Raw genomic sequence first — 23,622 nt, 5'->3', positions numbered from 1 at the left:
TTTTGATAGCAATACTTTATTGAAATTACTTCCCGAGAATTTCTTATTCGTGTGTGGATAGCCATATTAGAAAGTTTGAATTGGAATAAATTAAATTTGTTAAAGTTTCTCCGTTCGTTTTGTGATATGCCGAAAAATACGGTGAGTTATCACGGATTGAAAGATGGTTATCATTTATAAAATTTTTTGTAAAGGAGAAGATAAATTTTTAACTTAATAAATAAAAGTCGACGTACTAATCCATATTGCAAGTCATCAAATAATGACATCATCATGTGAAATCTTTTCTTCCTGAACGAACATATATGATCTGTTCGCATCTGAAGAAAGACTTGTACAGCAATAAATTTTACGATCGTCGATAAACAGTGTTCAACGATGGCTTTAATTGTCGGGACGATATTCGTGATATTCTCGTTAACGTGCTACAGGTGCTTCATAATTGTTGAGTCAACGAAGTAATAATGTAATCAGAGAAAGAGAGAAAAAAAGAGAAAGAGAGAATGGAAGAATTTTACTTTTTATAATTTCAATACTTGTGCTTTTATTTTCTTCCACTTTTTTTTATATCAGTTCTTAAAGATTTCGATCGTTTCAAAAATAAATTATGAATAATTATATAATAATTATATCGTAATGTTTTAATAAATTTCGATTATTTAAAAATAAATCACGAAAATAATATTTTTTTCATGATTTATAATTGTAATCATTTTTCAGAAAAATGAAAATCAATCGAGCTATGACAATCCATCGTTTGAAATTATTAATGAAAGAGACATTCAAAGATCTAATAATGAACAAAATGAATCTCGAGAACTAGAGGACTTAGAACAATCGCAAGAGGAGAAGAAAACTCAAGGATCTTGGAACAATAGTATTGAATTTTTAATGTCTTGCATCGCTATGTCAGTCGGTTTTGGTAATATTTGGAGATTTCCATTTATTGCTTATAAAAATGGCGGTGGTGCATTTCTAATACCATATATAATCCTGCTCTTTCTTGTTGGTAAACCATTTTATTTTTTGGAAATGATAATGGGACAATTTTCTGGACGTTCTTCGATTCGCGTTTGGAATGTTTCACCTGCTTTTGTTGGTATCTAATCATAATTATTGTTATTATCTTTTTCCTATTGAATATTAAAGAATAATTAATAAAAATTATTAATAAGATATTGTATTTTAGGTGTTGGTTGGGCTCAGTTTTCTTCAACGATCGTTTTAGCAACTTATTACAGTTCGTTAATGGCTCTAACTCTTTACTATTTGATTGCATCATTTTCCATTGAATTACCTTGGGCAAAGTGTCTTGAAGAATGGGGACCATATTGTATCGATTCGTCCAGCAAAAGAAAAAATACATTGACGATAAACGATGCGTCATTTTTAAAGGGAAATTACTCCTCCCATAAACTCGATCATACTTTGAATAATTCGGTTTATCGAAGCTCTGCTGAACTTTACTTTTTGTGAGTATTTTTTTTTTTTATACTTTGATCAAGTTCATTGAACAAATATTTTTAAGAATCATTTAATAATTATTTTAACAAAAAATTATAATAACTAATTTTATGTAATGATAAAAAAAAAAAGAGAGAAAAAATCATTTTTCATATTAGAAACACAGTATTACACGAAAAAGGCAACATCGACGACGGAATTGGATTACCAGATTGGAAGTTAACACTTTGTCTGTTTGGATGTTGGGTCTCAGTTTGCATAATCATTTTCCAAGGTGCGAAAAGTACAGGGAGGGCATCTTATTTTCTAGCGATCTTTCCTTACATAATTTTAATAGCGTTGCTAATACGTGCTGTAACATTGAATGGTGCTGCCAATGGTATACTATTTTTTATTACACCACAATGGGATATGTTGTTGAAACCTGAAGTTTGGTACGCTGCAGTGACCCAATGTTTCTTTTCATTATCCGTTTGTTTTGGTGCGATTGTCACTTACTCGACTAACAATGAATTCAAACATAACATTTACAGGTTCGTTGTAATTTCTATAATTTTTTTTATCGTCAATAATTCAATAATATCGTAATTTGCAATATGAATGTATCAAAAAATTACTGAAACATTAATTATCGGCTTATTATTAAAACCAATAAAAACTTTTCAAAAGCGATTAAAGAGATTAAAAATTTACTAAAAAATAAGTGTTGATGAACAAATTATCAAATTTTTTTTTTTCTGCAAGAATAGAGATGCCATGATCATTACGACATTGGACACAATCACCAGCATGATCGCAGGCTGTGCAATTTTTGGAATCCTCGGCAACCTTGCCTACGAAATGGACATTAAGGATATAGGTACGGTGGTAAAAGATGGCACTGGTCTCGCGTTCATTTCCTATCCTGATGCAATTGCTAAATTCGAAGTCCTACCTCAGGTAAATTTTTTAAGTAAACATATCGAAGAACTTTAATTTATCTATAATAATTTTCTTTTTATAAGTTCAGTAAAAACAAAAAAAAAAAGAAAGAAAGACAATAAAAAAAAATCAATATTCAACGTTGCAGTTATTTTCCGTTCTCTTCTTCGTCATGATGTTTGTTCTCGGAATTGGTAGTTCGGTGGGTATGACAACGAGTCTTCATGTGATCCTGAATGAACAATTTCCGAATCTGAAAACTTGGCAAATTGTTTTACCATTGTGTTCTCTTGGATTTTTAATTGCAATAATATACGTCACACCGGTATAAATGATTTTTCTTAATCTTATCTAGAGATCTTGATCAATCTTCTCCTTTTTTTTCTTTTTTTTTTTTTTTTTAATAATCTTATCTATCTTTAGGGTGGACAATGGGTTCTTGTTTTAGCTGATTATTATGGCACTTCCTTTGTTGTGTTCATTTTAGCTACTTTTGAAATGATCGGTATCATTCACGTATACGGTGAGTTTAAAGATAAATTTGTATTTAGTTTAATTTTAACATTATATATATATATATATATTTATATAATATTATATATGTATAAATTTTATTATTAGTTTTATTATTACGATATGTCGTTTCATCGTGTTTCTTTCTATTTGATTTATATTGTAAATATATAATTATTTATATCAAATAAGCAAAAAGTTTAATCTAAGTTTTAACTAAATAAATGTTGTACTTAATTAATTATTTTATTAAATATACACAGGAATCGAAAATTTTGTCGACGACATAGAGTTTATGTTAGATATGAAAGCAAGTATGTTTTGGAAAATTTGTTGGTTCATAATAACACCCGTTATATTGATCACCATTTTTTTCTATACTGTCGTAAATCTTCCACCTTTGGTTTATGCTGGCAAAACTTTTCCAACAGCTGCACATGCTGCTGGTATAGTAATACTTTGTATTGGTGTACTACAAATACCAATTTGGATGCTGTTGGCTATACTAAAAAACAGGCATTTGCCGTTAAAAAAGGTATATTATTGTTTGTTTTTGATTTGAAAAAAATCTTGAAAATTAATTTTTAATTTTTTATATTTATTTAATACAATACATATAATAATATGATATAATAGTATATAATATAATTAGATCGTATTATATACAAAATTATATTTAATAAAATTACATTATAATAATTCATAATTATATATTATACAAAAATTATAATTAATTATATAATATTAATTATTATATTACATAATATGATATTATATGAGTACTAACAATAAGTAATACTTTATACAACTTTCTTACTTTATACATAATACAATTTTTTTTCTAAACACAAAAAAGATTTACTATTATCTATATACATTTACAATTCAGATATTTCTTCTTTTTTTTACAGATGATTACAAAAGCTTTCCAGCCAACATCCCAATGGGGACCGAAAGAAATTAATTATCGAAAACAATGGGTAACGTTTAAAGAGGAAAAAATGAAAATTAGAAATATGAGAAATCGATCAAAATGGTTGCAAACAATTCGAATTGTTTTTGATCTTTTGAGTTGAAACCAAAGTAGACGTATTTTTGTCTAAAAAAAAAAAAGAACAAAAAAGAAAGATCTACGACATTTTCTCAAGTAAATTAAAAATGACGAGGCTGAAAAGATAAAAATTTGAACGATTAAGAACTATTTGTTCTGTGATAAAAATGATAAAAAAATTGTATATATATTTGCGTATAAGTCAAAGAGGGTATAATAATATGTATGGATATATATATATATACATGCATATGTATATATATCGATATTATATATAATAACTGAATTGCTAATAACAAATCTGTCACAAAAAATTACAATAGTGATAATCACAAAAATTAATAAACAATTAAAATTATTTATTATGAAGAAAAAAACCATTATTCCGCGATCAAATACTGTCGATTGTATTTTTGATTCAAATAAAAATGTTATTATACGTACGAATAATAAAAATTGTTCTTTTTTTCCCTTCTTTTCTTTCTTTTTTTTTTTTTCATTGCCTACCGAACAAAAATCGGAATAATTTCGATCGTCCATTATTAGAATTTCTTTTCAATTCTTTAAAATCTTTCCATTCTTTATATTTTTTCTTATCTTTTGGACCCCAACTACTCTTCGCCTTAAATGCCTACAAAATTACCATGATTATACCATCGCATTAAAAAAATGTACTTCAAATATTGCTTAAACTATTAAATTATTCATTAAAAATTTTAACAACTATACATAAATATTGTAAAAAAAAAAAATAACAAATTTACTTACAGCAAACAGTGATGTATTTTTATTGTTTATAATTTCAATAAACATCCATATAGGAAGTTGTGCCGAACCGAAAATCAGAATTATCCAACCAGCAGCTAAAAATGAGAGAAAAACAAAAAACACCAGCTTCACAAAAAAAAAAACAGGAAACAAAGAAATAAAGCAAAGTACAATATAAAAATTGGAATTTTTTTTCAAATTTAAAATATCTTAACGAAAGAGAAAAATAAACGTACCGTAGGCAGCATCAGGATAATACTCATTATTATATGTCAATGGTGTCATACTAAATAGAAAATAAATTAAAATGACAAACAAAGACATTGGCGTCAAAATACCCCAACAAAATCTCCAATAAAAGGATGGTCTGGTACCGCACATAAATTCAATGTCGTCAATGAAATTGTCGATACCTGAAAAAATGTATTATATAAAGTGAAGGAAAACAACGAATCCCTCCTAAAAATAATTCGACTCATATCAATAAAATGATAACAATATTCGTAAGACAGAATATAAAATAATTATAACGTAATATATATAATTATACCGTATATCCATGATATCGCAATTACTTCGAATGACGCAAGTATAACTACAATAAACGTTCCGCAAAAATAGTCAATCAAGTTGAGAATATATTGTCCACCCTGTAGAGAAAAATAAATATGATAGATATTAAGGATAGGCTAAAAGTGTTCCTAGATAATATTGAAAACAAGCAAATTTTTTCTTCGAATAAATAATCTAATTAATTTTTAATATCGCTCTAGAAACTTGTTTTTGATCCAGTCGTTGTATTAATAAAATAAAAATCAATTAAATAATTAATTGTAAATCTTTTATAGATATATACGTCACTTACCGGAGTACAATAAACGATGCCAATCAGAAAACTAATGAAACAAAAGCAAGCAGATATCTTCCATTGACTGATATGAGGAAATTGATCCTTAATAACACTGATGATAACGTTACTAAAGGCAACTATCGTACCAACGCCTAAGACAAAGAGCATTAGAAAAAATAAAACAGAGAAAAGTTGTTGGGTGGCCGTGAACTTGGCTAATGCTTCGGGATATGAAATAAATGCCAAACCAGTTCCAGCTCTTACTACGTTACTGACATCATCGCTACCGATTTCGTAAGCTAGGTTGCCTAGTATACTAAATATTGTGGTACCAGCCATTAAACTGGTACAAAGATCCATTGTAGTTACTATCATGCAATCTCTGTTAATAAAATAAATGATATATTAAAAATATTGCAATGATTTGAACTATCGTGCATCGAATGATCTATACGATCGATCAATTTTGATGATGTAATTGAGGACAGGTATATCGCAGCATTATTTTTTTGGTTTTGTATATTAATTTGATCGACAGAGTAAAGATATATAGATATATATATATAAAATTATTATTATTATCAATTATTATTGTTAAAAATTATTATTATAAATAAAATCTGTATATTACAATTTTAAATAAAATTATATTATATAATAATTACATAATAATAGTATAGATCGATGGATCGATAGATGGATAGATAGATAGAATCGATATCTACAATATTTATATTCGTACCAATCTCAAGAGATATATGTAAGTTCATAGGTATAAACACATATATAAAGTATATTGTGATATGTAATATGAATCTCCGAAATTGTATTATTTGATGCACAATAGTTTACGTAATCTTAGAAAGATATAGATCGAATCGTCAGACATATGAATCAAAAATGATTATAGTAATTTCACCTACCTTGATACATTGTGATCAAAATTATTATAAGAGGAATACATGGTGACGGCACCGAAACAAACACCAAGAGAAAAAAATGATTGTGTAACAGCTGCATACCAAACCGATGGATCAAAAATTTTACTCCACGTTGGTTCGAATAAAAAGATTATACCATTAATGGCACCGTTCAAGGTTACACCTCTTATCAACAGACAAATCATAATGATGTAAGGAAACAGAGCTAAAAAGTAAGCGACTTTTCCACTACTTTTTACACCTTTCGATATTACACCATAAACGAATAGCCAGCTTGCTAATAAAGACAATACTAATTTCCAAGATGGCGTTCCTAATCCATCGTCTATGTTGGTTTCTTTTAATACGACTTTCCTGAACAAAAATAAATATATTAATGTTTACTTATCGATTTTTATATAATAATTAAGATGTCATGTACGTTATACGTTCTATTATAAATTAAATCAAATAAAAGAACCTAAAGTATAACTCAGCCGAGCTACTTTTATTGTCATTGTTCGTTTGATTCCCCATCAACGTACTATCGAAACAAATGTCACCCCAATCGTCCCAGCAATAAGACCATGGAAGTACTGATTGAAAACTTTCTATCATATAATACATTATCAACGCCATAAGAGCTGAATAATAAGTGATTACTCCAAATACTGATATAGTAATGCCATAGCCAATACCTACAATGCATTAAAAATATATTTAAAAAAGAAAAGGAAAAAGCGAAAAAACAGAAAAAACAGCGACTGAACAAGAACAAGAACAAAGAACAGAAAAATAAATAAAGTACAAAGCCAATTAATTAATTAATTCGATTTTAGAAATTTTATATCATGTATTATGTTATTCGAATAAATTTATATATCTTTATAACCTTTGAAAGCTGGTGATAACGACCAAATGTCGATGCAAGAACAACTACTGAACTGTCCCAATATCATTTCCATGTAATAAAGTGGCTTTCCTATTATAAACAGAACTATTATATAGGGTATTAAGAAGGCTCCGCCGCCATTTTCGTATGCTGTATATGGAAATCTCCAAATATTTCCAAGGCCAACAGAAAAAGCTACGCAAGACATCAAAAATTCTAATTCACTTCCCCATTGAGCTCTCTCTTTCTCTATTTGATCAGGCACCAAAACGGTTGTTGAAGTCTACGAAGATGCATATATGATTAAATTTCATGTCATTAAATCATCAATAAATAAATATTAATATTGACAATACATAAATGTATTTAATAGATAAATGAATGGTATATAAAGTGGAGGCCAAAAGTTTTTACATAGGCTTAAATATATCGAAAATTATTATTATAATGTTTCAAAAATTAACTGTTATTTTTTCAAAAATTTTCAGATCAATCTTTTTTTTTCCGATAGTAAAATTACAAGCGTGAAAAGCCTCTTTTGCAGATACCTGATTTTTTAAATCAGAACAATTTTAGACCATCTTATATTATATTATGTCATGCTTCGACTTGTAATAAATTTTGTATTTAAATAAATATATGACTTGTATCTTATATAATAATTATTTTTTCAAACTTACCCCAATATCGACATTATTTCTATTGTCTGATATAACAGATAGAGTGTATACACCGGGTGTCTCTTCGTTATTAATGTCATTGCTCTATTAAAAATATACGTATTTATTCATTTATTTATCAATTTCTTTTCCTTCTTCGTTTTCATATTTGTGTATATTAAAAAATATTATGCATATGTGTGTGTGAAATATTAAAAATATATAAATTTTAAATATCATTAATCATCGATCCTACTATCAATGTCTCAAAAAAATTATGTAAATTAAATGCTCTTTATGTCAATTTCATCAATTACATTACGCAACTATAGTCGATTATATAATTTATTACTCTGTATATTTCTTCTTCGTTTCTAAACTTGTAATTATTTTTCTTCCAATAAAAATTAAGCATCAAAAGAAACAAATTATTAATAGAATTTATGATTGTACAGTTTAGAATTATCTTATTCTTGATATACGTCATTATGGAATTTTCTTCAAGTCAAATAATACAAGTAAGCATCATTTCGAAGAAATTTTATGTGAATTAACAATTATATTCTGTTAGCAATACAAATATTTACGTCTTATAAAGATAATATGGATTACTATAAAAAGTTGTCAATTTTTTTTTTTTTAAAGAAAAAAAGAAAAAGAAAAGAACAAGAATAAATAATATTGTAAATTGGAAAATAATGAAAAAAATAATAATAATAATAACAATAATAAAAAAATACTTTTTATATTAAAAAAAATCGAAGAAATGCAGCGAAACGATCACTATATCAAATGCGATATGGAAGTATTAACAGATCACTTCAATCTTTGTCGTAACAACACTTTCAATAAATAATATTCTCGCAAATAACGCTTGCTGTTCACTTAAGATAGAAAAAAATTATAAATCTAAAAAATAATTCATTAATACCTATTCGAATTTTAATGAGAAATTTCGAAAATGTCCAATATAATTAGTAGTAGTTAATATATTGTTCGACGAACCTTAGGTTTAGAATGTCGCATATTTTTTTTCTTATCGTATCAATACGCACGAGATTTTTTATATAGGCATACGTATATGCACGCACGCACACACGAACATAGATACACTATACTTTTCTCGTTCCACGATAATATAAATACGTCCTAGCAAGTTGACGGAACTAGAGAGACTGGCAAATCTCTTTCAGTAGGAATGTCGCTTACATTTTAAAAAGTGTCTACTACCTCCTTTGTCTGTACTTATCAATATATATTAGACTCGTACTAATGATGATTATAATACACGCACACATATATATATATATATGCGTATGTATATATATTCATGCACGTGTTTATGATACGTGGGGGGGAAGTTGTGTATATGTATGTGTGTACACTTTTATACACATGCAATATGTATTTCGAAAGATTATCCTTTTTATTTATACTTTCTTCCACGAGTTCACATAATTTCAATAAATCAACAATTCGAAAATTTTCTTACTCGTTCGGTGTTTTTTTTTTTTTCACTACAAATATTTCATTAAAATTTGTCGAAATTTTTTTATGACGTTAAATTCGATGAAAAAATAATTTTTGTTGAATATTTTTTTCTCTCTCTCTTTCTTTCTTTTTTCTTCTTTTTTCTTTTTAAATAAATTTCACCCGCTCGATAATGTTGCACAGATGAATCAATATTTCGAAATTATTCTTATTGATTTTCTTTTTTCAAAAATTTAAGTGCAAATATTTAATTAAAAGTTTTCCAATATATAAAATTTTTTTAAGTTGCCACGATTTCGACTGTGAAAAAAAATTTGTTCACATCCTCGACATATTTTCTTCTCTTAAATAAATAATTTATATTCCAAAATGTTGCTCGATTAACTTTTTGATGTATTCGTAATTGAAAATGATTTCGATAAATCAATATTTCTCTATGTCTAAATTGTACAATTTACAAAATTAGAAAAAAGAAATTTGTTTGTTAAATCAATAATTTCCATTCCAAGAAGTTTCTTATTTACTCTACTTGTTTCTCGTATTTTTTTATTTATTTATATATTTTTTTGTAAACTGCAGCATGATCAAATGATCGTATCAAACGTTTCGTATTTCGAAAGCCGAGTCTAGTAAATAGAATTTAATAATCATGCTTATGGCATTTCAATACTATCTAAGATAAACTGTGTAAACGCTAATAATGAAGGAAATGAGAGACGATAGTGATCTGACAGAAAATTCTTATCGAAATAAATTTTATGCTTCGTAAACTCGGTTGTAAAGATAAATAAAAATATTTCAAACATCCTGTTCCCTAATAATTTTAATCTCGATCTAATTATTTTATACATGGGACAATACAAATTTCTCATTACAATTATTAATTGTTTGATAAATATCTAATAATAGAAATTTAATAAATCAATATAAAATATTTACAAAAAATAAATGAATAAAGACAAAATGGAAAAAAATTTATTCGAGTATTTCTTAATTTTTCTTTTATATTCTGATTATTGAACATTTTAGAATTTATTTATAAAAAAATTTTATAAGAAATTAGTAATTTCATAATTATTAAACATTTTTTCCAAAATTATTAATTATTGAAAATGTTAGAACTTATTTGTGAAAATTTTCGAAAAAAAGTTGATAATTAAACAATTAAAAATTGTAAAATTTATTCATGAAAACGTAAGAACAAATGATTAAATAATAACTATTGAAAAGAAATCACTTATATAATCACTCATAGAATCACATGTACAATCTCTTGTCTTTTATATTCGATTATTTAAATGAACAATCATCTTTCTTATTATTTAAAATAATACATAAAACTCAATATGAGCAAAATTAATAACGCATTATTTCACTATTCACATCTTATATCTTACATACATATTCATATCTTAATCTAATTCATATATGTATTATTTAAAGTATTTTTCGATTAGACCTTTCGGAGGTAGAAATTTTTTTTCAAAAATGAAATCTTGCCATTTTATTCTCGTCGCAGGATCATTGGGTCCCCACTTTTTTTCTGAAGGTCTTAAAGCTGCTTTCAGCGTCTAAGATAATTGGAATAATTATAAAATATCATTAATTTTCTATATCAATTAATTTTTATTTTATACTTACTTCACTGATTGACGTTGACATGTTGTGTATTAATTCATAAATGAACCATGCTACTATTAAACTGAAACCAATGAATACTAGGAACCATCCGATACCTACAATAATTTATTTTAATTAAATCGTTAATATTGATTCATATATTTCCATTAAATAATTATATTTGTACGAACCATAAGCATAATTTGGAAAATTCATGCCATCGTAAGTTGGTGGCTGATAAGAAATGATCGTGTAAAGTAATATAACGATCATTAATACTGGAGTAATAATTGACCAGCACATTCGCCAATAAAAAGTTGGTTTTTTTCCTAACATAAACTCAATGTCATTTAAAAAATTTGATAAACCATAAATCCAAAAAATTGTGATCATTTCAAGAACACCGATGATAATAGCAACAAGTGTTCCACCATAGTAATCGACCAAAGTAACGAACCACTGTCCACCCTAAATAAATAAATGAATATTAATAATTTAATTATATATTATACAAATAGAATTTTTTCCTTATAATATAAAATTAAATTTAAATACCGGAGTGATGTATACAAGGCCAATACAATAGCCAACGATACTGAGAATTAAAACCAAGACCCATTGGCGTACTTTTGGGAAATGATCGCTAAGTATAGAAAATACAGCGCCGCATAGAGCAACGGCACTTCCAGTACCAAGGACAAACATCATGATGAAGAAAAAGACTGCGAAAACTTGTGGTACAACGTCGAATCTAGTCAAAGCTTCTGGATAAGATATAAATGCCAGACCAGTTCCACCTTTTACTACTTTGGATATGTCATTAACACCCATTTCATGGGCTAAGTTTCCAAGAATACCAAAAATTGTACAGCCAGAGATTAGACTGGTAAATGTGTCTAATGTAGTTACTATCATCACGTCCCTTTCACAATAAAAATTTAGATATATATATATCTATATATATACAAATGTATGTATGTATGTATGTATGTATGTATAAATACAGAGTCTTCTCTGTTGTGAAATATCTTTAAGATAGTAAAACATATGTTGTAATATGTAAATACCTGTTAACACTATGACCAAAAGTATTGTACGACGAATAAGTCAATATTGGCCCAAAGCAAACGGACAAGGAAAAAAAACACTGAGTTATAGCTGAATACCAAACGTTTGGATTCCACAACATATCCCATTTTGGTGTAACGAAAAATAAAATTCCATCCATGGCACCTTCAAGCGTCACTGACCTTACCAATAATACTATCATCACTATATATGGAAAAATTGCTAAAAAGTACACAGCTTTTCCTGTACTTTTAATGCCACGACAAAGTACACCGAATATACAAAACCAACTGACGAATAAACAGATCGAAAGTTCCCATGAAGGTGTCCCAATACCATTTTCTATGGTGTCGTATTCTTTTAGAACGATTCTTCTAAAAATTTTATAAAATAGATTAATTAAAGACAAAAAAACAATAGTTTAATTTTAAAAGAAAATTCATTTGTTAGAGATTAGTAAACCTTTCGATTCGATTGGATTAGATTAAACATATGTTTGTTCACCTGAAATATAATTCCGCTGAACTTTGAACTGTAATGGTTTCATTGATCGATGTACTACCGTTAGAAAATGCGTCGATACATTGTCCTTGCCATTCGTCACGGCAAAATGACCAAGGTAATTCCGATTGAAAACTTGCTACCAAGTAATAAATAGTCAAGGCCATCAAGCTGGAATAATACGACACTACTGCGAATGCTGCGAAAGCTTGCCCATATCCTAATCCTAAAAGTGATATTGATTTTATATTTTATCGATATTCCAATATGAAATTGAAAATCATCAAATTAAAATAAACAAGAATTAATTATTATCTATTAGAATTAACTGTTCGTTATATTTACCGAGATTAGGAATTAAAAGAAACATACATGATTTTGAATTAATTATTAGAATATACAGAATATATAGAACATTAATTAGAATAGATATTTTATCGATTATAGGATCATGATTATAAATTAAAAGAGTAAATTAAATTAATAATCATAAAAATTAATTTAATAATAATAGGAATAAAAGAATAAATTAAATTGATTTTTTTTGTTTAATTATCATTAATTACAATTAATGTTTGAATTGAGCTGAAATCAAGAATTAGGAAACTTAATGATTTTTAAAATTAAAAAAAAAAAACCTTTCATAGCTGGTACCATCTCCCATGTCTTCGCGCAAGATTTATTCGTGAACTGACCCAATAATCCTTCCAAATAATAAAATGGTTTGCCAACAAACAATAAAACAATAATATAAGGTATCAAAAATGCACCACCACCATTTTCATATGCAGTGAATGGAAATCTCCAAACGTTTCCAAGGCCAACCGACGTAGCTATGCAAGCCATTAAAAAATCTAATCCACCACCCCATGCTTCTCTTTGGACTTCGATCTAAAAAAAAATATAATACATTGTTAATATAATGAAATACACAAAAGAGAAAAATAAGTATTAAAAAATTAATGATATTAAAAAAAAAACACATTTTATTTAATTAATAATAATGATAATAATAATAATAATAATAACAATAATACTATTACATTTTTTATTTTTCAATAAAAAAATTTTGTTGAAAAACTTTCTAGATATATTTCTAAGAAATTTAATATATATTTACCGTATTATGAATATCAATGGTGTTTTTTTCTAGATCATTAGAACAATCATCAACCTTCTGATTAGTAGCACTACTCTTTTTATCCTCCAATTCGATATTTTCCAATTGAAAACCTTCATTAACAAAACCGCTTGTACTCTAAAAAAGAAATATTCTAATATCATAGAAAAAAAAAAAAAACTAAATAAATAATTTAGAATCCCATAAAGAAAGAACAAGTATAAAAACTTACGTCTATCTCGTCCGACACTAATTTTCCCATCTTGATAAAAATATATTTTAATTTATCTCAACGCTACGAATATTCTTCTCGTAATTCATTGTACTAAATTCGATAACAATTAATTTTATAACAATATCGATTCACTTGAATTTTTGCGATACGCACCATTTTTTTCTTTCTTAATTTTTATTTTATTTTATTTTATTTTGTTTTAAACATTCGAATCCCGATTGATCTTTACTTTCAAACGCTTGAAAATTATTTGAAATGAAAACGTCGACTTTTAATCGTTTTAATTTCCCTTTCTCTCTTACTTTTTCTTGCCTTTATGAAAGATATAGTTATTACAGTATACGGAATAAATTAGATACTATAACTTCTTAGAATATTCAACCTCGTTCTTCTTACTTCGATATTCGCACACGAGGACATCGTGCGCGAGAATGCAGAAACAAATAATTACTGACAGAGTTGTGTCGTTCTATCTCTTTTATAAGTTTCATGAGTTACGAGGTATAATGGTGGAATCACAAGAACGTCATACATTGCTCTCTCTCTCTCTCTCTCTCTCTCTCTCTCTCTCTCTCTCTCCCTCTTGTTCTCTTTCTTTCTCTTTTTCTTAATGGCGATAATATTACAATGTCGAATAATCACATAATTACAGTTTCCAATTACATTGATTAAAATCAAATTGAAATGTATATTCTATATGTATATTTAATTACTCGTATAATTTTTTTATATAGTTTAAAAAATATATATATAACAAGTATAGTAATTAATTTTAGACATTTTTCTAATATAATATATAATAAATTAATAATACTTATGTTTCATTCTCCATCTATTATATTTTCAATATTATCATTATTTAATCATTGAATTATTCCAATACTTAGTTAAATAAAATTTCAAGCGATCTCAAAATACATTTATTTAAAATTTTTTTAAAAGATATATAATCTCTGATATATCAAAAAAAAAATGAATAAAAAACTTGTATTCTCTGTTTATATACAAACGTTTTAAAACTTCATAAAATTATAGATATATACAAATAATATTTTTCACTCTCTTACACATATAAATATATAAATATATAAATAGATATATACATATACAGAAGAACGTTTTTACAGTTTTTCTTTTATCTTCTTTTTAAAACGCAACAAATGAGGTCAGATTAAGATTGTAAAACAATAAAAGCGTATTTATAAGATAATGCCAAATAATCCATGATAAAATCTAGAAGTAATTTCTAAAGTCTTACCAAATTAAAAGCATATAAAAACTGCAATAAAATGAATTAAGTTGTTGTAATATAATATGATGATAGGAAGAGAAAACTAACTATTATTAGATAAAATATAACCAGATATAGAGAACATCATGAAATATAATATGATATATATATATATATATATACACATATATATGTATTATATACAGATAATATTTTATTATTATTATATATTATTTATATATAATAATAATTATTATTATCATAATACTATATAATTGCTTAACGTATTAATTATAATACCTTTAAACTATTAAAAATTAATTAAACATTTTCGATCAAATTTAATGTTATTTCTATGTATATATATATATATGTATATATATATATATATATATATATGTATATGTATATGTATATGTATTTACATACTGATATGTAAAATATGCACATATTCTTAAATCATCATCATCGTCGTAATTCTGTTTCTTTTCTGTTAATGCTACTAAATTATTATCGTCTATTCTAAACATGAGATACATTCATGTTATTTCATGAAAAATAAAAAAAAAGAAAAATAAAAATTCCAGGAAATGTCAAATCTGTATATACAGGATGTCTCAAAAGTTACAGGGTATCTATTTCGGTGACACATTGGAGATTATTGCAAAAAAAAAAAAAAACACTATGATTAGCACAAAAACGTACTTTTGGTGTAAATTTGCGTATTTGAAAAAAAAAAGTAATGAATTAATATTTCAAATATTATAAATTACATTAATTATTAATTAATTATATAAAAATATATTTACAAAAATAAATATCTATATTGTTATCACGTCCTAACTCGTTCCTTTTTTTTTTAATTCCCATTATTTTTCAAAAAAAGATAGTAATTCTTTCTGAGACAACTTGTATATGTATACGACGTTTTATGTCTGATAATATAACTCATAAGATTTCTTTAGAAAATCGTCAGAACAATATAATGAGCTTATTAGCATGTTATGACGTCATATGTGAGTGGGTTATGCCAACAAACAAAATATAAGTAATATGTGATTTGTATTTTCAATAAGTATGAAAATTTTATTAAAAATGGTAAGGAAATTTTTTTTTTTTTTTTTTAAGAAAAATTAATTTTTTTTTATCATAATAATAATAATATAGTATTATATTATCTATCTTTTTCTAAGCTTAAATTTCTTGTAATTTTATTCATAAGACTTGCCATGTATCCTAAATCGATATATACATGTGTATTTTTCATTACCCCAATTTGATAATATTTCTAGCATGATAGTTTTAAAAGGAATATTTGATAATTCACGTTTCTATGAAAATAAAGTTCCAATGTTAATTACGATGAATAGTATATAAAAAATACATACGTTTACTTTACGATTAGACTTACGGTAATAAGAAATGTTTGCGTTGGTGCTCCTTGAATATTGTATTCGAATGTATCTATCGGTATATATTGATCTCTGAAATAACCCTGTACAAAAAAATCACAATTTTTGTTTGTTAATAACAAAAAATAATCAAATAAACAAAAAAAAAGTATTTTGAAAGTTTCAGATGTATGAAATGATTTTACAAAATTATTCTAAAATATGAATGATATAGAATCACTTACAAAGACAATGAATTTTTTTGGCGCCGAATCAATTTTCCCCGTTAAGGACATACTAACTGGTATATGTTCCATAGTCACATGGCTGATGGTAGCAAAAATAGCCAACTCTAATACAATTTTTCCATGGGAACCACGAAAAGCCCAACATTCTCCTGCTTGACTCCAAGGCTTTAAAATATCATAAGATAAAAAATTTCTTCGAGGAAAAAAAAAAGAAGAAAAAAAAAATATTACATTTAGATTTGATTTAGATTTATATGTTATCCTTATCTTATTTATTCACCTGTATTACTTTCCGAGGCGTGAAATAATTCGGCCGCCAAATTGGAATGCCAAAGAAATAAAATTGAGTACTCTTCGATTCAAAATATGATTCTGTATCTGGCGTTGATATCACTGAACCACCGACTGATTCCGATACAAAATCAGCCATTTCTAAATCTAATCAAACACATATTGAATAATATATTCAAACATATAATTTCATATATTTATAGATTAATATGATAAATAATTTCATTAAAAAAAAAAAAGCGAGGTTACATGTTTTTTTCAAGGGCGAATGAATGTTGCTTAATTCTGCATTCTGCGACAAAGAAAAAATATATTAATAAATTAGAAAAATAATTTGCATCAACAAAGTAACTAATCATATTAATAATAATATTCTTTTTTCATTTATAATTTGTTACTTAATGTCATTTATATGAACCATTTTTCGCATCATCATGTCGAGATTAAAAGTCTTCATTTTTAACTTTGATATTTCTTCTTTCAATAACATCGTATCGGCTTTTGAACGATCAGAAATTGCAAGAATTTCGACATTTGATTCCCTCGATTCTTTATGTTTATTGTATTTTTCGCAAGTAGTCGAATTGATATTGCCATTAAGCAATGTATATATGAATAATATACCTGTATTCATTAATGAGAAATAAATAAAAAAGTTGTATATATTTACAATAAATAAATTTTATATATAATATAAAATAATTAATGCGCACGCGTGCGTGTGTGTGTGTGTATATATATAATATAAATTATGTAATATATAATATACATAATGTTTATATAATTATATAAATGTTCGTATAATCATATATTGACAGTAGAAAAATTTGTTTAATTACCTGCTCCAATCGCCATGAAATAAATAGTTCGTAATATTGGACGTGATACTTGATAACTAAGTCGACAAATTTGTCTAACCTTATAAAGAAACCATAAATCAAAAATCATTAACTTTACGAGTGCATGACTTGTACCTGTGGGTAAATAAAAATTTCAAACTACTGCTTAAGTTAACAAAGTTCTCAAATAAAACAGTATTTTAAGCGATATACGAATAGAATTTTTTAAATACCGTTCGTCTTTTTATAAGAATTTTTTTTAATTGCTATATCTCCTTTGACTCGTGACATTACGTTGTATAATTAAGATAGAGACAACGAAGACAAGTTTACACTAACGGTTTTCAAATTTAAACGAATTATATCTCTATCGAATGGTACAGAAACGAAAGTATAGAAAAAAAATTATTTCTACTTGCATCGCCATCTGGCCACAATTTAATAAACTCGTAACCTATTGCCAGTAATGCAGGGATCTGTTGTTATCAATAATTGTTATAATTAAAAATTATAATTGAAACTGAAAAGACAGTATCCTAGTAATATTAATTATTTATAATTATTAATTGGAAAAAAGTTAGCAAGACGTTATTTATGTTATTTATGTTATCAAAAAAATGTATATTATCAAGTTAATTTGTATTGTTGACGGTCGGTAAGTTAGATCATAAATTGTGTTTATGAATCGAATGACATCTTGATCATAATTAATGTTTCTTGAAATTGCACTATTTTTGCTTATTCAGGCGATAAAAAATTTATTGTACATTGACAATTTGTGACGTATTAATCACTTGATTGATATCATTGTTTCGCAAAGTGAAATCTCTTCGTAAGAATTATTATTATATTTTCTCTTTTACATTCTTATATAATCGGAAAGATGACAAATTAGAAAATGTCCTGTAATACGTGTGAAACAAAGTTTTCATTCTTTAGAAAGGAAGTAAGTGATTAAATTACTCAATCTTTGTTATGCCTTTATAGGTTATGTTGTAATTTGTCTTCATCTTTCTATACGATTTTCTACACGATTTATTTTCAATTATTTTCGTAGCAATTTTTTTTATAAAAATTACAAGCATAGATAGCGTTTCTATGATTACAATATTTTTTAGCATGCTTGTCCTACTTGTGGTTTCTCACATTGTAGCAAGTGCCTAAAATATCAACATAATGTACCAAACAAAGCAGTAAAGAAGATTTGTGGACGTTGTTATAACAAGAATATATCTATTAATAAATTAAGTAACAATATGGAATCTCCATCTCCTGATTCTACCAAAGCTCCTTTACCTTCTGTTGACACCGCAAGCAAGTAAGTATCGGTACAAAGGTTATCAGAATAAAATAATACACCTCTATTTATTTCAGTTCAGATTTATTAAAAAATCTAGCTAAGCCTCCTATCGTTATGTATACCCATACGAATCATTGGGATAAATTTAAAACTGGTATGGAGCCTGCCGATCAAGAAATAGTAGATCGATTGAGAAGATTGAAAGGAGAGGACAATAATGTACGACTTCCTAGCATAGAAGAGATCAAGAAAAAGTTGGCGTTGTTAAAAGACGAAGAACCGGCAGAGAAAAAGATAAATGTAAGAATTAATCAACAAGAACAAACTTCAATGTTCAAATAAAATAAAAATATTACGTGGAAAATTATTTGTAGATTCATCAAGTTGATAGCAGAACAGATCAAGAGAAAACTGACGATTTAATAAAAGAATATCTTGAAAAAATAAAATTATCTTCGAAAAACGATCCCGATAAAGAAATCGAAGCACGACTACGAGCGCTACAGGATATTAATAATTCTAAATCTGTAAGAAAATATAATTAAATCATCTAATTTTATCGAGTATTAGATATCAATAATAATGTATACGACGATATTTTAGAATTCTAGTCAAAGTCATAATTATAATGACTTCGATGACGAAAGCGAGCATGCTATGACGATGAAGATTATTGAAAAAGCAATAGCTGAAGCAGCTCTCGAACAAAAATATGACGATGTGAGTGAACTTGAGGAAATGGAAGTAGAGGTATGCATAAAAGAAATTTCTAAGAAAGTAATATATTCTATAATTACTTTAAATATTATATTTCTTTTAAAGACCAGAACTCCAAACGATGACGAAGATGAGAAACCTTCTTGCGTGATGTGCGATCAAACGGATGATTTGGTGAAATGCAGAGGATGCAATGGTGATCTTTACTGTATAATATGTTTCGAAGATAACCACGATGAGTTTGAATTAAAAACGCACAAAAAAGTGCCTTTTAAGCATTCCAACAAGATGATTCCAGAATAAATATTTTATGAAGTATTAATTGAGAAACATTGATCCCTTTGATATTGGGGATGCTTTTGATATTCTATGCACGCTAAATATCACTTACTCGTCATTTTTAATAACTTTCATATTATTATATTATTTTAAAATATAATAAATGCTTAAACATTATCTGTCAGCAAGAAATCATATGATGTGACTTTGGATGTAAAACACAGTTTTTCATTAATATTTATAAAAACGGCCAGAAAAGTTAAATATACTTTGATTCTTATAATCAATTATTCGCATAATTTAGAAACACGTGCGCTTTTAAATATAGTATGTTTTACACAACGCATATTACGAACAGTATGTGTTCGATAAGTAAGTTCGTTGAGTTTTTACAGATTATTTATAGAAAAAGTTTTAACGTAGAACAAAGACTCTTTTCACTTAAATGGCAAAAAATGTATACATATAAAACAAATTATAAACTTGTGATAAATTACACAATGATTGTAATAAGTTAACTTACTATAATAAACATTTTGTGGGTTACTAAAAAAAAAAAAAAAGAGAGACAGATAATTAACATAATCATTAATTTTCATACAAATCGATACGAACTTGGGTATCTTTGATCCATATAATAATATTATGTATTAATGTATTCAGTATTGTAGATGTATTTCAACAAAAAAGAAGAAAGAAGAAATCTACTTTGCAAACAAGTATTTTTTATACTTATTTCGAGTTTTTACTATGAGAAACAATATATGGTTTGCTTTTTAAAATATTTACGATTGCTGTACATGTTATATATATATTTTTTTTTATTATGTAAGATTACATATAAATAGTGATAATTATTTCTATTATAAGGAACTTTTTTGCTGCAATATTATCAAATAAAAATATACACACACACACATACACATCCATGCACATACACATATAATATTATAATAGCTTGCTTTAGTAATATTAAAATTTTCTTAAAAAAGATACCGTAGAAGCATATATTTTTTTTCCTTTTTCAAAAACCAATTCTCAATAACGTAAATACTAATTTAATTAGTAAAAAAAAAAATTATTAATAGCAACTTTTTACGTAATCCACATTTTTAGACGATAATCATTTTTGCGTCTAATCAATCTCATTTGCAACTCTGATATGCGATCATTTTTGCCAAATTAAACGTATCAAGAAGATGCAAGTAGTTGTCTCAAATTATGAAAATTTCGGGAATCATCGGCTATATTCGAGTATATCCGACATATTCGATTGGGAATCACGGGATTCCCCAAAGTAAGAAGAAGAAGAAGAAAGAAGAAAGAAGAGAGACGACGTTCGAGTTCGGGCGTCGCGACGCAAAAACATTTACTTCTAACAGTCTAAGCACTGCTTACTATTTTTAGGTCTGTCGTTTCGCTTGGCCATGCCAAGCTTTCAAATCGTACGACGACGTTTCAAATCGGCTTCGGGAAATAATTCGTCGAATTGTTACAGTACTGACTCACTATACACAAAGATGGCACAAGATTATAAAAAAAATAATTTTCTAATAATTCCATACTTCACGTCTTTCATGATTTTATATTTTTTGATATTTGGATACTAATCGATAGTTAGTATAATTGTATTGTTTTTTACTAATATCCATATTATATCCTTTACATTTTTATAAAACGTATGAACACATGGTACAAAGTTGGCCATTTTGAATATATCTCTCGTACGATAAAAAAGATATTGTAACCTTCCTCAACAAAATTAGATAATTATTTTAATGATTATAAATCGAATAATACGAAAAAAAGGAATAGCTCTTTCATTCCGTTATTTAATAATAAAAACATAAAAGAAAAAAAGAAAATTGTCAACGAACGAAATTCGTTGGCTGGTCGTAAATTGTACGACGTAAATACAACCTCGCTACTGGATATTTCGGACTTTGGATATTTCTGTGAAACGAAACGAACGAGCGTAGCAAAAAGCTTGGCGGAAGCATTTTAACACAAGCGCAACATATATACATACATGCATACATATATATGTAGGTATGTATGTATGTATGTATACATTATATTATACATACTCAAGATGAATTCGTTTCTTCGTGTAAAGAAAGAGTAATAAAAAAATTTTCCTTCGTGATTCTCTCAAGTTTGCTCTCACTGGGACTTCCCTGAACGTGGATGCGCCATAATGAAACAATTCTAAGGAATTTGGCAGTGAACGAAACTTTTGCACGTGCCGGATGTTGTTATTCGCAGGTCGTTGGCGTTTTCATATTACTGTTAATGTAGTAAGAAGTAAGCAATCGAATAATCCTAATTTCTTCTAACAATAAAAAATCAGAAAGAATTTTGTAAAAAAAAAAAAAAAAAGAAAAAAGAAAAAAGAAAACAGAGAAAGTAATTATATATAATTAATCAAGACAATCTGTATATACAAATATTTATCTACACGTTCAACAAATTCAACTTTTTATGAAATTCGAAAACTTTATATAAATTTTATGTAAATTTAAAAATAAACAAAACAGAAAGAGATAGAGAAAGAGAGAGAAAGGCAAAAATGTATATCCTCACTTTTGAAATTACGTTACGAAAAAAAAAGATGTTGATCCAACTGACGGTCGAACTTTTGGCACACTCGGTATTTAACTGTTTCTATTTTTATATTCGAAAGATTGTGGTATTATCTTACAATTTTACTGACACTTGTCTAAAACTTCTTTTCTTTCTCCCTCCTCATATACGCCATTTTTTTTTATTCTCACTTTCTCTCTATCTTTATCATTTTCTCCTTGCAATACTGTAATTCTCAAAAAGTAATTTTAGATTTTACATTATAAAACTACAAGTCTAAGAATTTTTTTAGAATCTGAAAAAAAATTAGCTAAAAAAAGTAGCTCAGCATTTGATTCTCTTTATATAAAGTTTCGTCGTTCGAAATTTAAGAGAAACATTTTTATATCGTAAGACTAGTATTATACACCTAACATTTATATTGATATATTTAAAAAAAAATTTTTTTCTTTTTTTCTCAACACATTTTTTTATTTTTTTTATTAAATCTTTTTTTTTCTTTTTCTTTAATTTCATTTTTATACGATTCTGTTGTCTGAAAAAATAAATACCAGGAACTTATTTATTCTATTTTACTTACTCTATTATATTATTGGGATTCGTCGTTAGAAATTTGTAAGAAACAATAAGAACATACTTGTAAAAGTTTACAAGTCAAGACCAGTCTATG

The 23,622-nt window shown here is 26.6% G+C and overlaps 5 protein-coding genes across 13 annotated transcripts; 2 read left to right on the top strand and 3 right to left on the bottom strand.

Moving 5' to 3' along the window:
• The first annotated feature begins 34 nt into the window (after positions 1-34).
• Positions 35-4,025, top strand: LOC127064368 (sodium-dependent nutrient amino acid transporter 1-like). Its single transcript, XM_050995315.1, has 9 exons — positions 35-141; positions 721-1,099; positions 1,190-1,472; positions 1,623-1,997; positions 2,214-2,403; positions 2,534-2,710; positions 2,809-2,908; positions 3,162-3,433; positions 3,810-4,025. Exons 1-9 carry the CDS (start codon positions 127-129, stop codon positions 3,972-3,974), a joined length of 1,956 nt encoding a protein of 651 aa, XP_050851272.1. The 5' UTR covers positions 35-126; the 3' UTR covers positions 3,975-4,025.
• On the bottom strand, positions 3,879-9,727 carry LOC127064369 (sodium-dependent nutrient amino acid transporter 1-like). Of its 4 annotated transcripts, none has more exons than XR_007781662.1 (11): positions 9,044-9,724; positions 8,060-8,143; positions 7,380-7,662; positions 6,969-7,185; positions 6,491-6,862; positions 5,583-5,949; positions 5,268-5,367; positions 4,954-5,130; positions 4,718-4,812; positions 4,394-4,580; positions 3,879-3,997 (listed from the first exon to the last, which is right to left on the bottom strand). XR_007781662.1 is itself a non-coding variant. In XM_050995317.1 (10 exons), exons 1-10 carry the CDS (start codon positions 9,062-9,064, stop codon positions 4,446-4,448), a joined length of 1,764 nt encoding a protein of 587 aa, XP_050851274.1. In that variant the 5' UTR covers positions 9,065-9,727; the 3' UTR covers positions 4,155-4,445. The 4 variants fall into 4 exon arrangements, 2 of the variants coding, with proteins under 2 accessions (XP_050851274.1, XP_050851273.1); XR_007781661.1 differs by having other exon boundaries at positions 3,935-4,065; XM_050995317.1 differs by lacking the exon at positions 3,879-3,997 and having other exon boundaries at positions 4,155-4,580; positions 6,969-7,098; positions 9,044-9,727.
• Positions 9,728-10,748: 1,021 nt separating this feature from the next.
• On the bottom strand, positions 10,749-14,555 carry LOC127064372 (sodium-dependent nutrient amino acid transporter 1-like). 3 transcript variants are annotated; one of them, XM_050995332.1, is made up of 10 exons: positions 14,227-14,555; positions 14,071-14,163; positions 13,839-13,976; positions 13,357-13,609; positions 12,722-12,944; positions 12,217-12,591; positions 11,705-12,071; positions 11,341-11,617; positions 11,171-11,265; positions 10,749-11,100 (listed from the first exon to the last, which is right to left on the bottom strand). In XM_050995332.1, exons 2-10 carry the CDS (start codon positions 14,098-14,100, stop codon positions 10,963-10,965), a joined length of 1,896 nt encoding a protein of 631 aa, XP_050851289.1. In that variant the 5' UTR covers positions 14,101-14,163; positions 14,227-14,555; the 3' UTR covers positions 10,749-10,962. The 3 variants fall into 3 exon arrangements, with proteins under 3 accessions (XP_050851289.1, XP_050851288.1, XP_050851290.1); XM_050995331.1 differs by having other exon boundaries at positions 14,071-14,554; XM_050995333.1 differs by having other exon boundaries at positions 10,750-11,100; positions 13,839-13,992; positions 14,071-14,549.
• Positions 14,556-16,385: 1,830 nt separating this feature from the next.
• LOC127064869 (SUN domain-containing protein 1-like) lies at positions 16,386-18,618 on the bottom strand. Its single transcript, XM_050996494.1, has 8 exons — positions 18,307-18,618; positions 18,074-18,208; positions 17,653-17,858; positions 17,484-17,526; positions 17,224-17,381; positions 16,941-17,108; positions 16,716-16,799; positions 16,386-16,635 (listed from the first exon to the last, which is right to left on the bottom strand). Exons 1-8 carry the CDS (start codon positions 18,362-18,364, stop codon positions 16,516-16,518), a joined length of 972 nt encoding a protein of 323 aa, XP_050852451.1. The 5' UTR covers positions 18,365-18,618; the 3' UTR covers positions 16,386-16,515.
• A 138-nt stretch (positions 18,619-18,756) lies between these two features.
• Positions 18,757-21,362, top strand: LOC127064868 (abscission/NoCut checkpoint regulator). Of its 4 annotated transcripts, none has more exons than XM_050996492.1 (6): positions 18,757-18,905; positions 19,192-19,391; positions 19,448-19,673; positions 19,748-19,900; positions 19,977-20,123; positions 20,196-21,362. In XM_050996492.1, the coding sequence occupies exons 2-6, from the start codon at positions 19,330-19,332 to the stop codon at positions 20,391-20,393; spliced, it is 786 nt and encodes a 261-aa protein (XP_050852449.1). In that variant the 5' UTR covers positions 18,757-18,905; positions 19,192-19,329; the 3' UTR covers positions 20,394-21,362. The 4 variants fall into 4 exon arrangements, with proteins under 4 accessions (XP_050852449.1, XP_050852450.1, XP_050852447.1 ...); XM_050996493.1 differs by having other exon boundaries at positions 18,763-18,905; positions 19,227-19,391; XM_050996490.1 differs by having other exon boundaries at positions 18,830-19,019.
• The last annotated feature ends 2,260 nt before the right edge of the window (positions 21,363-23,622 follow it).

The sequence above is a fragment of the Vespula vulgaris genome, chromosome 6 (genome assembly GCF_905475345.1).
Source record: "Vespula vulgaris chromosome 6, iyVesVulg1.1, whole genome shotgun sequence".
NCBI classification, from domain to species: domain Eukaryota; kingdom Metazoa; phylum Arthropoda; class Insecta; order Hymenoptera; family Vespidae; genus Vespula; species Vespula vulgaris.
The sequence above is the reverse complement of the archived record's forward strand: the minus strand, read 5'-3'. Positions and strand labels throughout refer to the sequence as shown.